Source organism: Mustelus asterias, chromosome 13 (assembly GCF_964213995.1).
Source record: "Mustelus asterias chromosome 13, sMusAst1.hap1.1, whole genome shotgun sequence".
Classification (NCBI taxonomy): Eukaryota; Metazoa; Chordata; class Chondrichthyes; order Carcharhiniformes; family Triakidae; genus Mustelus; species Mustelus asterias.
The window spans coordinates 2,658,973-2,677,709 of NC_135813.1; the positions used below are offsets into that span (position 1 = coordinate 2,658,973).

General features: G+C 49.5%; 1 protein-coding gene across 1 annotated transcript in view; it reads left to right on the plus strand.

Annotated features, from left to right (window-relative positions):
- Positions 1-18,166, plus strand: part of inpp5e (inositol polyphosphate-5-phosphatase E) — a 28,948-nt gene extending 10,782 nt beyond the window's left edge. Inside the window, exons 2-12 of the mRNA XM_078226195.1 lie at positions 3,096-3,233; positions 5,453-6,533; positions 7,232-7,355; positions 8,009-8,103; positions 9,021-9,145; positions 9,238-9,357; positions 11,026-11,133; positions 13,035-13,196; positions 14,091-14,206; positions 15,274-15,410; positions 15,934-18,166. Of these exons, the coding sequence (XP_078082321.1) occupies positions 5,701-6,533; positions 7,232-7,355; positions 8,009-8,103; positions 9,021-9,145; positions 9,238-9,357; positions 11,026-11,133; positions 13,035-13,196; positions 14,091-14,206; positions 15,274-15,410; positions 15,934-16,063 (1,950 nt within the window). The 5' untranslated portion in view covers positions 3,096-3,233; positions 5,453-5,700 and the 3' untranslated portion in view covers positions 16,064-18,166. The remainder of the gene's footprint in view (positions 1-3,095; positions 3,234-5,452; positions 6,534-7,231; positions 7,356-8,008; positions 8,104-9,020; positions 9,146-9,237; positions 9,358-11,025; positions 11,134-13,034; positions 13,197-14,090; positions 14,207-15,273; positions 15,411-15,933) is intronic.
- The last annotated feature ends 571 nt before the right edge of the window (positions 18,167-18,737 follow it).

Genomic DNA, 18,737 nt, shown 5'->3' on the forward strand with positions numbered 1-18,737 from the left:
CAGCCAATTAGAACAAATTAGATAAAAGAAAAGTATAGCACAGGAACAGGCCCTTCGGCCCTCCAAGCCTGTGCCAATCATGATGCTCTAACTAAACTCAAAAAACCTTCTGCCCTGACTCGGTCTGTATCCCTCCATTCCCTCCCTATTCATGGACCCATCCAGATGCCTCTTAAAACTTGCTAATGTGCCTGCTTCCACCACCTCCTCTGGCAGCGCGTTCCAGGCACCCACCACCCTCTGTGTGAAACACTTCCCCCGGACATCTCCCTTAAACTTTCCCCCTCTCACCTTGAACCTGTGCCCCCTTGTAATTGACACTTCCACCCTGGGGAAAAGCCTCTGACTATCCACCCTGTCTGTGTCTCTCATCATTTTGTAGACCTCTATCAGGTCTCCCCTCAGCCTCCGTCTTTCCAGTGAAAACAATCCTAGTTTATTCAACCTCTCCTCGTAGCCGACGCCCTCGAGACCCAGCAACATCCTGGTGAAGCTTCTTTGCACTCTCTCCAAAGCTCCCACATCCTTCTGGGAGTGTGGTGACCAGAACTGCACGCAATACTCCAAATGCAGCCTAACCAAGGTTTTATATAGCTGCCACATGATTTCCCAACTCTTGTACACAATGCCCTGGCTGATGAAGGTAAGCATGCCATATGCCTTCTTAATCACCTTGGCCATCTGTGATGCCACTTTGAGGGAACTGTGGACCTGCACACCCAGATCCCTCTGTATGTTAATGTTCCTAAGGGTTCTGCCATTTACAGTATAATTCACGCCTAACTTTGATCTTCCAAAACGCATCACCCTGCATTTGTCCGATTAAACTCCATCTGCCATTTCCGTGCCCAAGTCTCCAATCTATCGATATCCTGTTGTATCCTCTGACGATCCCCGGCATTATCAGCAACTCCACCAATTTTCATATCATCTGCAGACTTACTAATCAGACCCCCCACATTTTCCTCCAGATGATTTATATATACTACAAACAACAGAGGTCCCAGCGCTGATCGCTGCGGAACACCACTAGCTACAGATCTCCATTCTGAAAAACACCCTTCCACTGCTACTCTCTGTCTTCTAAAACCAAGCCAGTTCTGTATCCATCTGGCCAGCCCGCCCCGAATCCCATGTGATTTTAGTTTTTGTGACAGTCTGCCATGTGGAACCTTGTCAAATGCCTTACTAAGTCCATATAAACTACATATAAACTATTAGGAAGCCTTTATTTCAAGGGGATTGGACTACCAAGGTAAAGAAATCTACTATAGTTGTCAACGGCTTTGGTGGGACCACTTCTGGAATACCGTGTGCCCTTTGGTCTCCATATTTAAAAGATATTAGAGGCAGTGCAGTAAAGGTTCACGAGATTGGCCCCTAGGATAAGGGGCTGAATCAACTGAGTTTATAATCTCTGGAGTTTATAAGAATGAGAGGTGATCTCATTCAAGATTCTGAAGGGGCTTGACAGGGTAGATGGTGAGAGATTGTTTCCCCTGTGTTGAGTATAGGGCTAACGGGAGGACTTTGAATAGTGTGGAGGAGCAGAGGGATCTAGGTGTATGTGTGCATAGATCCCTGAAAGTTGGGAATCAAGTAGATAAGGTTGTTAAGAAGGCATATGGTGTCTTGGCGTTTATTGGTAGGGGGATTGAATTTAGGAGTCGTAGCGTTATGTTGCAACTGTACACAACTCTGGTGCGGCCGCACTTGGAGTACTGTGTGCAGTTCTGGTCCCCACATTACAGGAAGGATGTGGAGGCTTTGGAGAGGGTGCAGAGGAGGTTTACCAGGATGTTGCCTGGTATGGAGGGGAGATCCTATGAGGAGAGGCTGAGGGATTTGGGATTGTTTTCGCTGGAAAGGCGGCGGCTAAGAGGGGATCTTATTGAAACATATAAGATGATTAGAGGTTTAGATAGGGTGGATAGTGATAGCCTTTTTCCTCTGATGGAGAAATCCAGCACGAGGGGGCATGGCTTTAAATTGAGGGGGGGTAGTTATAGAACCGATGTCAGGGGTAGGTTCTTTACCCAGAGGGTGGTGAGGGATTGGAATGCCCTGCCAGCATCAGTAGTAAATGCGCCTAGTTTGGGGGCGTTTAAGAGATCCGTAGATAGGTTCATGGACGAAAAGAAATTGGTTTAGGTTGGAGGGTCACAGTTTTTTTGTTTTTTTTTAACTGGTCGGTGCAACATCGTGGGCCGAAGGGCCTGTTCTGCGCTGTAATGTTCTATGTTCTATGTTCTATGGTCGGGGAATCTAAAACCCGGGGCACAGTCTCAAGATAAATGGCTGATCATTTAGGACTGAGATGAGGAGAAATATCTTCACTCAAAGGGTTGTGAATCTTTGGGATTCTCTCCCCCGGAGGGTTGTGATGCTTCATAATTGAATATATTTAAGGCTGAGATAGACAGGTTTTTGCTCTCTCAGGGAATCAGGAATATTCGGAGCAGGTGGCAAAGTGGCATCAGAACCCAAGCTCAGCCATGATCATTTTGGATGGTGTAGCAGGCTCGATGGGCCGAATGGTCTCCTGCTCCTGTTTCTTGTGTCCTTCAGTGTTTATCCAATTCCCTTTTGAAAGTTCCTGTTGAATCTGCTTCCACCGCCCTTTCAGGCAGCGCCTTCCAGATCACAACAACTCGCTGCGTTTACAAAAAAGTAAATCTCTCTTTAAACTTGTCTGCAGCAAGGTCTCCTCAGTTTTTGTTTTTGTTCCCGGGACGTGGGTGTTGCAGACAAGGCCAGATTTATTGCTCAGCCCTTGAGAAGGTGAGTCACTTTCTTGATCTGGTGCAGTCCATGTGGTGAAGGTATTTGGGAGAGAGTTCCAGGATTTGACCCAGCGATGGTGAAAGAACAACGAAACATTTCTACATCAGGATGGTGAGTGACTTGGAGGGGGACTTGCAGGTGGTGGTGTTCCAGGTATCTGCTGCCCTTCTCCTTCTGGATGGTAGTGTTCGCGGGTTTGGAAGGCGCTGCCTTGGTGATTTGCTTCAGTGCATCTTGTAGAGATTTCCCCTCTGATTCTTTTTTGCATCAGTCTCCTCGAATCCTGATTAATCTTCTCTTTTTTTCTACAGACATCCTGTGATCCTGAGACTGGAATCACAACACGCCAGTAACCTTCGCAGCAATGTGGAAGGAGCTCTCTGGATGGGCATCCGCCTGTGATGGTTAGGTCTCCTTTCACCATGGAGGTACCAGAAGGATGCCAAGAGGTGCGTCTAGGAGTTAGAGACAGTTCTTGTGGCGTTATTCGTGGCGGTAGGAGGGTGTGAAGTGGTGGGGTAATGACATGTTAAAGTGTGCACAGCATATCTGACCCATCGGGAAACAGGGGAGTTCCAGGAAGGCATTGAGAGCTGGGGTGTGTGTATCTCAGTCGGCAGAATTGGAATTGGAACAGTCTCTCACCAGGGGACTCACACTGCCTCCTGGTGGCTGGCTGTTGAACTTTAGGTAGCAGACCTGGAACACAACCCCACGAACATCAAAGGAAATACTCATTGATCTCCTGCCCTTTGTTGACTACTTTCTTTGGAAAAGTTAAGGCAATCTTGAAGAATTAAAATAAAAATGGGTCTTTTTCTGATTGGCAGGATGTGATGAGTGGTGTAGCACAGGGATCAGTGCTGGGCCCTCAACTGTTAACCGTTAATAGAAATGACTTGGATGAAGGAACTGAAGGGATGGGTGTTAAATTTGCTAATGACACAAAAATAGGTAGGAAAGTAAATTGTGAAGAGGACGTGAGGCTACAAAGGGATATGGATAGATTGTGAGTGGCAAAGATCTGGCAAACGGAGTATAATGTGGGCAAATGCGAAATAGTCCATTATGGCTCGAAGAATAAAGAAGGCACTAATTATATAAACAATAAGAGATTGCCGAGCTCTGAGGATCAGAGAGTGTCCCAGTGCATGAATCGCAAAAGACTTGTACGCAGGTACAGCAAGTAATAAGGAAAGCTAATAGAATGTTATTGTTTATTGTGAGGGGGAATTGAATACTCAAGTAGGGAGGTTATGCTTCAGTTGTACAGTTGGTGAGACCACATCTGTATCTGTCCTGGGTGTGTTTGATGGGGACAGTGTAGAGGGAGCTTTACTCTGTATCTAACCCCGTGCTGTACCTGTCCTGGGAGTATTTGATGGGGACAGTGTAGAGGGAGTTTTACTCTGTATCTAACCCTGTGCTGTACCTGTCCTGGGAGTGTTTGATGGGGGACAGTGTAGGGGGAGCTTTGTATCTGTAGTGTCCTTATTTTAGGAAGGATGTAAATGTATTGGAAGCAGTTCAGAGAAAGTTTACTTGAATAATTCTGGGAAATACCAGGATTGGGCGCGCTGTCTGATGAGGGAAGGTTGGACAGGCTAGGCTTGTAACTGCTGGAGTTTGGAAGAGTAAGAAGTGACCTGATTAAAACATACAAGATCCTGAGGGGTATTGACAGGGTGGATGTGGAGAGGATGTTTCCTCTTAATGAAGAATCTAGAACTAGGGGTCACTGTTTAAAAGTAAAGGTCACCCCTTTAAGACAAGGATGAATCAACATTTTTTCTGAGAAGGTCTTGAGTTTTGGAACTCCCTCAAAAGTCAGTCGAAGCAGAGTTTTTTTGACTGTTCTGAAGGCAGAGCGAGATAGATGCTTGATTGACAAGGGGGGTGAAAGGTCATTGGGGGTGGGTGGGAGGTTACACTCAGATCAGCAGTGATGTTATTGAATGGCAGAGCAGTCTCCAAGGGCCGAATGGCCTGCTCCTGCACCTTGTTCATATCTATGATTAATCTGGTACAGATCTCTTCACATCTTATTGCTGCATTCCCAGTATTCGGCAGGTTTTATATTGTCTCCCTGGGTCAGAATGTTTATAAATTCATTGATGGGATGTGAGCATTGCTGACGAGGCTCATCCCAGTTACCCCCCCCCCCCCCCCCCCCCCCCGAGCAGGTGACGGGTGAGCTGCCACCTTGAATACAATTCAGTGCCTCGCTCGCCCACCTCAGAGTCACTGCTATGGTTCTGTTTTCAATGCAGCCAGACCGGGCAAAGACAGCAAATTTCATTCCCTAAAGAACACAAATGAACCAGACGGGTTCTGTGACAGTCCAGTGGTTTCCTAATCACCATTACCGATGCTAGATTTTTATTCCAGTTTTATTGAAGTAACTGAATTTAAATTTCTCCAGTTGCTGTGGTGGGATTTGAACCTGTGTATCGAGATCGTTAGTCCAGGCCTCTGGATGACTCGTGCAGTAACAACCATTCCGCCACCGTAGCCCAATGTCCTGGGAATTATTCACTCAGGTGTTGACCACAGCCCAGAGGAAGCGCGAGTGCCAAATCAGGAAGCTGCTCTTAAGGCTTCAGGTGTTTGAATTTAATGATGTTTATTCTGGGTTTCCTCCTTTACAGTTTTGATGGTTTTGTTGCAGATGCTGCCTTGTGGTCTCCCCACTGGAGCTTTGAGACATCAGTCAGGGCCTATTCCACCTCGTTACATTGCAGGTCCCATCTCTTTTTCTCTGTGAAAGTGAGAGGATGAGGCAGTTTGCTCGGTGGGTCACTGGCGATGGGAACCGGACGCTTTTAAGGGTTTTTCCAACCTGCGACAGGAGTTAAGGACGGGTGACTGTCGGCTGCACACGTTTCCCTCGCCACCTGACGTGGCAGTTAGCCAAGAATGAGTGATCAGACCAACCTGCCAGCCCGCGGTGCGAGGAACCTGGCCTCCGCTGCGGGCATCAGACAGCAGAGAGGCCGTGAGGCTGGAAGAGACCAATCGAGGAACCAGGAGGAGTCCACACTGTTCCTCAGCGACACTTGGAAATGCCCCCCCGAGGAGCTCGGCCACGGGATCCAAGGGCTGGAGCCGCCATTGGTGCCAAGACCACCGACAAAACCCAAGCCACCCCGACAGGGCAAGCTGCAGCGCCTGCAGTCAGTGGAAAGCAGAGTGGCTGGCCACAGAACGACGGGCAGGAGCAGCGAGGATAGCTCGTCTGAGCCGGTGGACACTGATTCCTCCTGTGGTTCCCTGTATGGTGCTGACCTCTCGGGCTCCCCCTGTCTCCAGGGCAGGTCCCTCGTGGCTCCCCAGAGGCCCCTGCCCAGCAGCAGCAGCAGCAGTGGCAGCTTGCGAGAATGTGACACCAGCGAGTCAGCCAGCAGCACAGCAGAGTATCGCAACGGCCCAACCCGCCCAGATTCCCAGGCCAGGAGTGACTACCCCGATGCTAAAACAGTGCCTTCAGCCAATTGGAAGCTGCCTCCTGTGGTGCCCAGCAAGCCCCTCCCCCCAATGGTCATTAACCTGGACTCTCAGGCATTAAGGACCAGTAATCGCATCGACCCGGACTTTGCGGATTACATGCACGTGACTCAGAAGGGGCAGTTAAGCCAGAACAGCGATCTCCTCACCCTGTCCCATGGATCTGAAGACAACCGATCCTCATTCTCCATGAGTTCTTCGAGTAGCGTCCTGTTTCCCGTCCGTTCAGAGGATCTCCGGAACAGGTCAGAGAGTGACTGAGACTTAATGTGTTTAATCCTCTTAGCTGTAAACTGTGTGGAGGATCCAGTGTGTCAGCGTTAGCTCAGTGAGAAGCTCTTGCCTCTGACTCACAGCGGACTGCTGGGGCCCGGCCCCTTGCTCCAGCCCCCTGCCCCAGCCCCCTGCCCCAGCCCCTGCCCCCAGTCCCTGCCCCCAGTCCCTGTCCCTGCTACCCTGAAGTTCTGACCTAAATATCCACTTGTCTCTGACAATGATGGTGTTCACACACGCAGACAGCATGGAAGCTGTCTGGTACTGGGCCTTGTGCTATTGTTCTACCCGAGACTGTCTCTATTCAAGGTGACTGACCATTCTTTGACTCCATTCCTACAGTGCGATGTTGGAAGTGGCTGGTTACTCTCACACTGCAGGACACCAACCCGGGTTGTGATAACTGAATGTAGATTTTATTTATTTTTCCAGTTGCAGAGTGGCAGGAGGATTGAGGGAGCTGCATTTATTGGGCACCTGGGAAGCGGGTGGGAGGTGAGTGTGTGAGGGGCACTGAAGTCAAACAGAGAAGTCTTTTAAAGGAGGAAAGATGTGTAGAATAGAATTCTAGCAGCTTGAGGGGAGCAGGAGGGACTGAAACAAGTGAGACAGAAGCTGCGGCAATCGTGGCACCGTGTCGGGACTTTAAGATGTAGCTGTGTCTCTACAGGAGTTATCTGGAGGGTAGTCTCCTGGCCAGTGGAGCTCTGCTGGGAGCCAGTGAATTGGATCGTTACTTTCCTGACCGAAGAGTCCGGGTATTTATCACCACCTGGAACATGCAAGGCCAGAAGGTGAGTAGGAATCCAGACCTTCCGGCAAGAGTAATCGCCACCCTGACTTGGTGCCACCTTGGTAAGACTGGTCAGTCCGGTTACTGATCTGGTCACCAAGGTGTGGGGGCTGTGTACTGAGGTCTCCCTGTGCCACCCAATCCCACCACTGGCAGTGAGTTGCTGAGCTGTATGGGTCACACCACCCGGGTCTGATCTCGGGTCTGTGATGGTCTGCCAGTGGCTGAACTTGTCCTTGGCTCCTGGGAGTCTGGGATGAGTGTTGCTGCTAGCGTAGCTGCTGCTGAATGCACTCCAGTGAGTTCCTGCCTCCCACCCTCAATCCGAGTGGCAAATGTAGGTGTGTGGACACAGCGTGAGAAAACACATCCAGAAGCAGTTAATTTGCTATGAAGCACTTTGGGACATCCCAAAGTCATGAAGGGTGCTTTGGAAATGCAAGTTATTGCCTACTGCGGCTTCAACTGAGGTTAATGAACTCAGTCCACATGCTCCGAGTGGGATCTGGGACTTTCCCTCCTGTGTGACACCTCACCAGCTCCTGATGTGGGACATGTAACCATGGAGTCTGTGCAGGGTTGCCGCAATGGTTTGATCTGGTCAGGGGTCAGCTTGTTGTAACCAGTTTTGCATCTACTCTCTCCCCTCCGCAGCTCCCGGATAAACTGGATGATCTCCTCCTGCCCTGTGACTCTCATTACATCCAGGACTTGTATGTCATTGGTACTCAGGAAGGAATCCCAGATAGGTAACAATACCTTTACTGAACCTGACCTCATATCTGGCTGCTTCTCATTTCTTCTCTTTCACCCACCATCTCACAAATCCTCCCCTCCCTTTCCGATGCGCACTCTTTGGGGACTCTTAGTTTGCAACCAGCTACCCATCCTGCCTATGTGACACCACCAGACAGCGTGACAGTGACCGATGACTGCCTCCACTCACGGGCAGGTAGTTTTCTGTTCTCCCTGTCTCGCTGCCTCTGTCTGTATTTCTTCCTCCCTCCCTCACTCACTCACATACACTGTCCAGTAGCAATCACTGGATAGGGTCAACAACCATCAGACATAGGAGCAGAAATAGGCCATTTGGCCCATCGGGTCTGTTCTGCCATTCAATGGGATCATGGCTGATCCGAGATGATAATCCTCAACTCCATTTTCCTGCCTTATCCCCATAACCCGCGATTCCCTTACTGATTAAAAATCTGTCTATCTCAGCCTTGAACATACTTAACACCCCAGCCTCTACAGCCCTCTGCGGGAAAGAATTCCACAGAAACACTACTACCCTTTGGGAAGATATTCCTCCTTATCTGTTATAAATGGGCAGCTCTTTCCTCTGAGATTATACCCTCTGATCCTACCCATTTCCACAGCCCTGACCAGAACAGTCCAGCACTAACCCCGGAGACGGTGACTGTCTGTACTGGCCCCTCCACAACCTTGGCTGGGACTAGCAGTTTGAACAAATTGCTGGGGGTGGGATCAAACTCAGTTGGTTCGGGGGACCCATTCCACCTCAGTGATTTGCCTTGCTGAGCTGCTGTTTTCATTCGCTGCCGCCTTTCAGCGTTCTTGTCTTCGAGTTGCTGTGATCCAGGGCCACACCTTTGTCTTTGTTCCAGGGCCACCCACTGAATGACCTGCTTTTGTGTTTGTGCAGGAGAGAATGGGAGATCCGCTTGCAGGAGACCCTAGGGCCTCACTTTGTGTTGCTGTATTCTGGAGCACATGGAGTTCTGCAACTCTCTCTCTTCATCAGGAGAGACCTTATCTGGTTCTGTTCAGGTGGGTGCGGAGGCCAGTCCCATTAGCTGTACAACAAATGGCCATCGTTGGGTTTGAGTATTTACTGAATCTGCCTTCTGCCCCCCTCTCAGAGATAGAACAAGCGACAGTGACAACTCGTATTGTGTCCCAGATCAAGACCAAGGGAGCTGTAGCGATCTCGTTCACATTTTTCGGGACATCCTTCCTCTTCATTACTTCTCACTTTACCTGTAAGTTTTCCAGAATCCTTTTCTCCTGGTTGTGAACTCAGGCTGAGGGAATTGCCTCATCACAAAGTTACAGAGAGCAATCAGAGTGAGGTGACATAAGGATTGTGTGTTAATAGAATGCTTTTTTAAGAGGGCCAGAGGCTGGAGTAGATTGTTGAGTCAGAGTTGATGGCCCCTCTTCCCTGTGTAACAGTATGTAATGGAACCTACGAGGGAGCAAGCTATCCTAGATCTGGTCCTGTGTAATGAGTCGGGAATAATTGATGATCTTGCAGTTAGGGATCCTCTCGGAAGAAGCGATCACAGTATGGTTGAATTTAAAATACAGATGAAGCGTGAGAAGGTAAAATCCAAAACCAGTGTCTTGTGCTTAAACAAAGGAGACTACAATGGGATGAGAGAGGAGTTGGCGAAGGTAGACTGAGAGCAAAAACTTTATGGTGGGACAAATGAGGACTTTCAAAGCGATCTTTCACAGTGCTCAGCAAAAGTATATACCAGTGATAAGGAAGGACTGTAGAAAAAGAGATAATCAGTCATGGATATCTAAGGAAATAAAGGTGGGATCAAATTGAAAGAAAATGTATACAAAGTGGCAAAGTTTAGTGGGAACCTAGAGGATTGGGAAATCTTTAAAGGTCAACAGAAAGCCACAAAATAAGCTATAAAGAAAAGTAAAGTAGATTATGAGAATAAACTGGCTCAGAATATAAAAACAGATAGCAAAAGTTACTACAAATATATAAAACGAAAGAGTGGCGAAAGTAAACATTGGTCCTTTAGAGGATGAGAAGGGGGATGTAATAACTGGAAATGAGAAAGTGGCTGAGGCATTGAACAGGTATTTTGTGTCGGTCTTCACAGTGGAAGACACAAATAACATGCCAAAAATTGATGACAGGAAGGCTACGGCAGGTGAGAACCTAGAAACTATCATTATCACGAAAGAGGTAGTGTTGGGCAAGTTAATGGGGCTAAAGGTAGACAAGTCTCCTGGTCCTGATGGAATGCATCCCAGGGTACTAAAGGAGATGGCGGGAGAAATAGCAAATGCACTAGTGGTAATTTACCAAAATTCGCTGGATTCTGGGGTGGAGAGTGATAAAAATTGAAAGTGGAAAAATAAAAGTAAGAATGAAAAGTGATAAAAATGGATGAATAAGATGAAAAGAAGAAATGAAATAAATGGAACTGGAGTGAAGGTGGAGGGGAGAGTTCACGCTCTGAAGTTGTTGAACTCAATGTTCAGTCCGGAAAGGCTGTAAAGTGCCCAATGGGAAGATGAGCTGCTGTTCCTCCAGTTTGCGTTGGGGTTCACTGGAACATTGCAAAAGGCCCAGGACGGACATGTGGACAGGAGAGCAGGGTGGTGTTGAAGTGGCGTCAGGAAGGTCTGGGTCCCGCTTGCGGACGGACCGAAGGTGTTCAGCAAAGCAGTCACCCAGTCTGTGTTTGGTCTCTGACTCTGAGTCGAGAGGGCGACACACTGAGCCATCGCCGACACCTAAGAAATGCCGGTGCACTTTTCAAACTCCATCATCCCTTAAAAAGCTCTGTTAAAAGCTGTCTGAAGACGGCAGTGAGTTGGCATAAATAGAAATGTGTGATTTCTGGGAAATCTCTGGAGGGATGGTGCAACTCTCACTTTGATCTTTCTCTCTCGTTCAGCTGGACAAGGGAAGGTTTACGAGCGGATCCTGGACTACAATAAAACCATAGAAGCGCTGGCACTGCCAAGGGTCGTTCCTGACACCAACATCTACAGATCGGACCCCTGTGAGTACCCAGGGTTAAAGGTCCAGTGCACCGATTCTGTAAATCATAATGTACAGAATTCAGCCCAGCCGATTCACACGTGTTTATATTCCACTGGAACCTCTTCTCATCCTATTTCACCTCACACCATCACCACATCCTTTCATTCCTTTTTCCATCGCCTGTTTATCCAGCTGATAAACCTCTAAAATAAATGCCTCAACTACTTCCTTTGGGTTGCATATTGTCACCACTGTCTGTCTGGGTGTAAAAATGTTTCTCCCTATTACCCTATATTTATTTGTGACCGTTTTATTGTGCTACGTAGTCCTGGTCTCCCTCACAAGTAGAAACTCCTTTGTCTACCCTATCAAACCATTTCACCACCCCCTCCTCTCTATCTATCTATATATATATTATATACGCACACTTAATCTTTCCTGATGGGTATAGCCTCTCTGTTCTGTTAACGTCCTTGTGAATAAACGATGGGGAGAGTATATACGGCTCACTGAAGATTGAAGAGAATGTACAAACATGCACGGTGATCTAGGAGCCTTGTGTCTCCCTGTCCCACTCTCACTCTCTCCACTCTAACCAGCTCCCTTTTTATTTTCTGAAGTCAGAGTGGACTGGAAAGTCAGCCAGGGTTCCTGCTCCTGATAGCGCTCTGATCTTTCAACAATTTGCATTTACATAGCACCTTTCACAGAGTAAAACATCTCCGTGCGGTTCACAGGAACACAAGCCAAACAAAATTGCACCCAAAGTGACATAAGGAGAGGGTGGCGCAGTGGGTTAGCACTGCTGCCTCACAGTGCCAGGGACTCGGGTTCGATTCCCGGCTCGGGTCACTGTCTGGGTGGAGTCTGCACGTTCCCCCTGCGTCTGTGTGGGTTTCCTCCCACAGTCTGAAAGACGTGCTGGCTAGGGTGCATTGACCATGCTAAATTCTCCCTCAGTGTCACCCGAACAGGTGCTGGAGTGTGGCGACTAGGGGATTTTCACAGTAACTTCATTGCAGTGTTAATGTAAGCCGACTTGTGACTGATAAATAAACTAAACTAGAACAAGTGACCAATAAGCTGAATTTGAGAGATCAGTTTTAAGGAGCATTTGAAAGAGTGTGAGGCGGAGAGGTTTAGGACCCAGACAGCTAAAGGCACAGCCGTCAATAGTGGAACAATTAAAATTGGGGGTGCTTAAGGGGCCGGAATTCGAGGAGTGCAGAGATCTGGTAGGGTCGGAGGGATTGTGTGTGTGGATAGGGCTCAGTGTCCAGCCTCCTGTGGTTAGACAGCTTGCTGATAGTGGAGGGAGATGATTTTGGGAGCAGGCTGGGAGAATGGGAGCTGGATCTCTGACGTGGAGAAACATCCCCACCAGTCCCACAGCACCTTCATGGCTCACATATCAGTCACCGCTCTAATGTAGGGAAATGCAGCAGTCTGTACGGCACAGTCCCACAAGCCACAAAATGTGGTGAACAGACAAAATAATCAGTGCTGTTGGAACATCAGAGAACTTCCCTCTGGAAAAGTGGCTGTGGAATATTCACACCCACCCAAGATGGGGTTTCAGTTTAATGTCTCATTTGAAGGGTATAAATGGAGAATGCTGCTATAGCTGCACTGCCTCCTGGGTTGGGAGTGAGCCATGGGGACCCTGGACCCAACAAGCCACCACTCCATGCCAGATTCTGTACCCCAACAAACCTTCGCTCCAGGGCCGACACTGAACCCAGCAAGCCATCGCCTCACTGGGGATCCAGTACCCCAACAAGCCTCTGCTCTGTGGCAGGCTTTGCTCCATGGGAGAACTGCACACTGACAGATGCTGCACAAGCCTCTGCTCCTTACACACAGAGGGAAAGAGAGAGGGGCTATTTGTCTAATATGTTTTTTCCGGTACGTTTGGTATAGATGACGTGACGACCCGATTTGACGAGGTTTTCTGGTTCGGTGACTTTAACTTCCGCCTGGATGTGAAGCGAGCAGTGATTGATGAGCTCCTGAACAGCAGTGCTTGCGACAGTCTCCGCTCCATCCTGCATTATGATGAGCTAACCAAGAAACTACAGGAAGGTAGGAACAAATCTGTGAATTTTCCACTCACCCTGGGCTGGGAACAAGGCAAGAACCTGCCTAAGGAACCGGCCCCCACACACACCGACTCTCACTGGGGTACGGGTTCCACGCACACCCACTCTCACTGGGGTTACGGGCCCCATGCACACCCACTCTCACTGGGGTACGGGTTCCACACACACTGACTCTCACTGGGGTACGGGTTCCACACACACCGACTCTCACTGGGGTACGGGTTCCACGCACACCGACTCTCACTGGGGTACGGGTTCCACACACACTGACTCTCACTGGGGTACGGGTCCCACACACACCGACTCTCACTGGGGTACGGGTTCCACACACACCGACTCTCACTGGGGTACGGGTTCCACGCACACCGACTCTCACTGGGGTACGGGTTCCACACACACCGACTCTCACTGGGGTACGGGTTTCACGCACACCGACTCTCACTGGGGTACAGGTCCCACACACACCGACTCTCACTGGGGTACGGGTTCCACACACACCGACTCTCACTGGGGTACGGGTTCCACACACACCGACTCTCACTGGGGTACAGGTCCCACACACACTGACTCTCACTGGGGTACGGGTCCCACACACACTGACTCTCACTGGGGTACGGGTCCCACACACACTGGCTCTCACTGGGGTACGGGTCCCACACACACTGACTCTCACTGGGGTACGGGTCCCACACACACCGACTCTCACTGGGGTACGGGTCCCACACACACCGACTCTCACTGGGGTACGGGTCCCACACACACCGACCCTCACTGGAGCTACCGATTCCATTATTGCTTTTTCACTGTCTACACCTGGTGTATGGAGAGAGAAAATTAATCCTTCCCTCAGCTCACTGGTTTTGATCTTGTTCCTCAGGGGCCATCTTTAAAGGGTTCAAAGAAGCTGAAATAAATTTTCTACCCACCTACAAGTTTGACATTGGATGTGATGTTTACGACAGCAGTGCCAAAAAAAGGACTCCCTCCTACACGGTAAAGAAATGGCATTCCAGTCACACATCTTACTGCATCGGTCTCCTCCCTCCATCACCCTACAAGGTTTATTTTACTGGCCATTGACTATCTAATGGAGAGGCTGGATTAGCAGGGATGGTTTTTAGCGCAAAGGGGAGGAACTTTAAAAGATATGATCAAAATGATGGATAACTGGTAACCAGAGGAAGACAGATTGAAGGTAATTTAAAAACAAGCAGAGAACTTTATTTAAGTAATCTGTGGTGACCTGGAAGGTGCAAACAGGTTCAACTGGAACTCTTAAAGGGGAATTGGATAAATACCAGAAAAGGAGAAATGTACAGGACTATGTGGAAAGGAGCCGGTGGAGTGGGAGGAATTTGATAAATCTTTCACAGTGCGCAGCAAAGCAATAGAGTTGAAGCCCCTTTAACAACCTCAGAATATCAAAAAGCACCTTGCAGCCAGTGAGGGTACAATGGGAGTGGAGTCAGTTATAGGAAACGCAGCAGCCAGTTTACACTCAGCCAGCAGCGTGACAGGAACCAGGGCATCTGTTTTTGTGATGTTGGTAGAAAGATAAATATTGGCCAGGACAGGAGGGAGAATTTCCTCCTCTTCCTCCAGTAGCACTGTGGGATCTTTAACATCCAACCCAGAGGGGCTTTGGTTTAATGGCTGATTTGGGAAGCTGTCTAGTTCAGCACTCCCTCAGTACTCAGTGCGTGGGTTTCCTCCCACAGTCCAAAGATGTGCGGGTTAGGTTGATTGGCCATGCTAAAAATTGCCCCTTACAGCCCTAAAAAATGCGTAGGTTAGAGGGATTAGTGTGTAAATATGTAGGGAAACTGGGGTAGGGCCTGGGTGGGATTGTGGTCAGTGCAGACTCGATGGGCCGAATGGCCTCCTTCTGCACTGTAGGGTTTCTATGATTTCTTACTGCACTGGGAATCCAAGCAGTGAACCTATGACCTCCTGACTTGAGAGGCATGAGAGCTACTCACTGAGCCACATGTTGTGTGTCACAGTATAGTCTCGGTGGAAAGCTTGTAACACACGGACCACTTACCCCTCTTATCCTGCAGGACCGCATTATATTCAAGAGCCGGCAGAAAGGGGACATCTTCATGCTGAAATACGGTAGCTGCACTTCAATCAAAACCTCCGATCACAGGCCCGTGTACGGCTACTTTCAAGTCAGGCTCCGACCCGGAAGAGATAAGTGAGTAGCTGCTTTTTAAAACTCTTCCAACACTGCCTCTCCCTTATTCTGCTATTAATGGTGCACACTGTGGGATCCTGTGCTGCACCCGATGCCCGCACTTAGTGTCCAGGCAGCTGAACAAGAGGGGCTTTCCCGAGGCAAAGCTGAGATTCTGTCCCGTGTCTCAATCAGTAAAGACCATGAAACAAACTCTGACTTAAAGGGAATACGAGGTTGGTTGGCCATGCTAAAATTGCCCTTAGTGTCCTGGGATGCGTAGGTTAGAGGGATTAATGGGTAAATATGTAGGGATATGGGGGTAGGGCCTGGGTGGGATTGTGGTCGGTGCAGACTCGATGGGCCAAATGGCCTCTTTCTGTGCTGTAGGGTTTCTAAGATTCTAAGAATACCCGATTGTGAGCTGTCTAATCTGCAGGCTCCAAGAACTCTATAGGCATTGGGATTTTGGGGCATGTGGATAAAATCAAGTGTACAGCAAGGTGGGGAGAGTATTAAATTTCCGTCTGTTTTGCTCCATCAGCATCCCGTTGTGCGCCGGTCAGTTTTACAGAGATATCTACAAAGAGGGAATAAAAAGACGCTTCCTGAGGGAGCAGAAGAGAAATGCTTTCTGGGGTCAGAGGAACAGTACAGTCTGCAGTGTGTCCTGATTCCACTCGGAGATAAACCGGGAGCTTCCTTCATCTGCCCGATCCCTGCAGCAGTGGACCAGAGCCAGAAACAGACTGCAGAGAGAGAGGGTGCTGATCACAGGTCTGGCCCTCACAGGAGCCAGACTCCTGGCTCAGTCACAGGTACCAAGCCAAGGTGTTGTTACAGGAAACTGTGGGAAACGGAGGGTGCCATGTAACTCGCATATAAAGAGCAACAGTGTGCACATTAATCCACCATTATCGTTGGGTTTTGTTTTATAATTATGTTTTGTGACATTCAGTATTTAGAAGACATTGAAAAATGTTCCATTTTCTTAAAAAACCTGCTGTCTCAACATTGAGTAACTTGGACCTGTAAGAAGATTATTTTAATACTACCCCACATTCTCCCCTACCCCTCCTGCAGATAGTTTCCACACACACTGACTCTCACTGGGGTACGGGTCCCACACACACTGACTCTCACTGGGGTACGGGTCTCACACACACTGACTCTCACTGGGGTACGGGTCCCACACACACCGACTCTCACTGGGGTACGGGTCTCACACACACTGACTCTCACTGGGGTACGGGTTCCACACACACTGACTCTCACTGGGGTACGGGTCCCACACACACCGACTCTCACTGGGGTACAGGTCCCGCGCACACTGACTCTCACTGGGGTACGGGTCCCGCACACACTGACTCTCACTGGGGTACGGGTCCCGCGCACACTGACTCTCACTGGGGTACGGGTCCCGCACACACTGACTCTCACTGGGGTATGGGTCCCACACACACTGACTCTCACTGGGGTACGGGTCCCACGTAACCATTTTTCAAATTCGAGCATTGGTGAGGAGTGTCATTGGGATGCTGAATGTTGTGGGGCATCACAGTTAGATCCTGGGCTTGGCCAACATTCACACATGGTGGCCGGTCATTTCCACCATATCGGAACCTCTGCTGATCCTGAGACGGGAATGCCAATTCTGCACCCTGGGTGATGTGGACTGGCTTTAGAAGTTGTCGCCTTTGTCTCTGGGGTGGTGAGCTGGGCACACTGCTAACTGTGAGGGCAGGAGCCCCAGAAATGATTGTGAAAATTGGGTTTTCTTCGTAACTTCCCTGAGAAATCTTTTATTTAACTGACAGTATTCATTATTTAAAAACTAAAAATTGGGGCCAAATTAATTATTGCACACAGACCTCAAACGTCTGAGATTTCAACCTCGTTACTCTTTATTTGGAAGGAGAATTGTTAAATAATATTGTGACTGTTAACGACTAAGTTGGTATTTGACACTGAAAGGACTGCTGGCGTTACCCAGACTGTGAACCTCTCTCACTGCAGCGAGTTCCTCACAGACTGGATGAAGGCTACCGTAGAACATACCGCTCTGGCCACATTACTCCGTTAGGTTAGTGCGAGACCTGTCTGGGTCTCCAGGCACAGCCCATGGACACATCTTCCCCATTCCCTTGTGATCTTGTCATTCCCTAGTGTTGGCTCATTAATCAAGTGCAGCAGCCGAGCTCCATCCTACCAATCACCGACCCTGGATGGGGAATTTGGGGTTTCAACTGCCAGTTTGTGGGGTTCTGTCCCCCGGTTTGGTATAGGAGCAAGTGGCACCATTTGATCAGTTTGTAAAGAGTCTCAGTGCTGTATCCAATAGGCCAATCCACCCAGGGAGTCCGAGACTCTGAAAAGGATCTCGGTTATCCCTCTCCCCGGACAGGATTGGTCAGATTTCTCCATTCACACTATAGGAGGGGCATATCCCTGGATTTCTGTACATTTAAACTCATGGTTTATATATAATACTGATTTTTATTTTGATTCCACTGACTTTTTATGAGAAATAAATAATTTTTAAGACTTCTGGATGTTGGTTAGCAGTAACCTGCGCAGCCCTGCTCCCACTCGGGGGAAGGGGGTCTGATCTTAGTTACAACACAGTCTCTACAAGACCATTGAAAACGGAACCGGCTGGGCACACCTGCCAGGACACACCCCCAGGGCACACACCTGCCAGGACACACCCCCAGGGCACACACCTGCCAGGACACACCCCCAGGGCACACACCTGCCAGGACACACCCCCAGGGCACACACCCCCAGGGCACACACCTGCCAGGACACACCTGCCAGGACACACACCTGCCAGGAGACACCCCCAGGGCACACACCTGCCAGGACACACCCCCAGGGCACACACCTGCCAGGACACACCCCCAGGGCACACACCTGCCAGGACACACCTGCCAGGACACACACCTGCCAGGACACACCCCCAGGGCACACACCTGCCAGGACACACCCCCAGGGCACACACCTGCCAGGACACACACCTGCCAGGACACACCCCCAGGGCACACACCTGCCAGGACACACCCCAGGGCACACACCTGCCAGGACACACCCCAGGGCACACACCTGCCAGGACACACCCCAGGGCACACACCTGCCAGGACACACCCCAGGGCACACACCTGCCAGGACACACCCCAGGGCACACACCTGCCAGGACACACCCCCAGGGCACACACCTGCCAGGACACACCTGCCAGGACACACCTGCCAGGACACACCCCCAGGGCACACACCTGCCAGGACACACACCTGCCAGGACACACACCTGCCAGGAGGCAGATGAAGACGAAAAGAGAGGCGTTTGAGGCA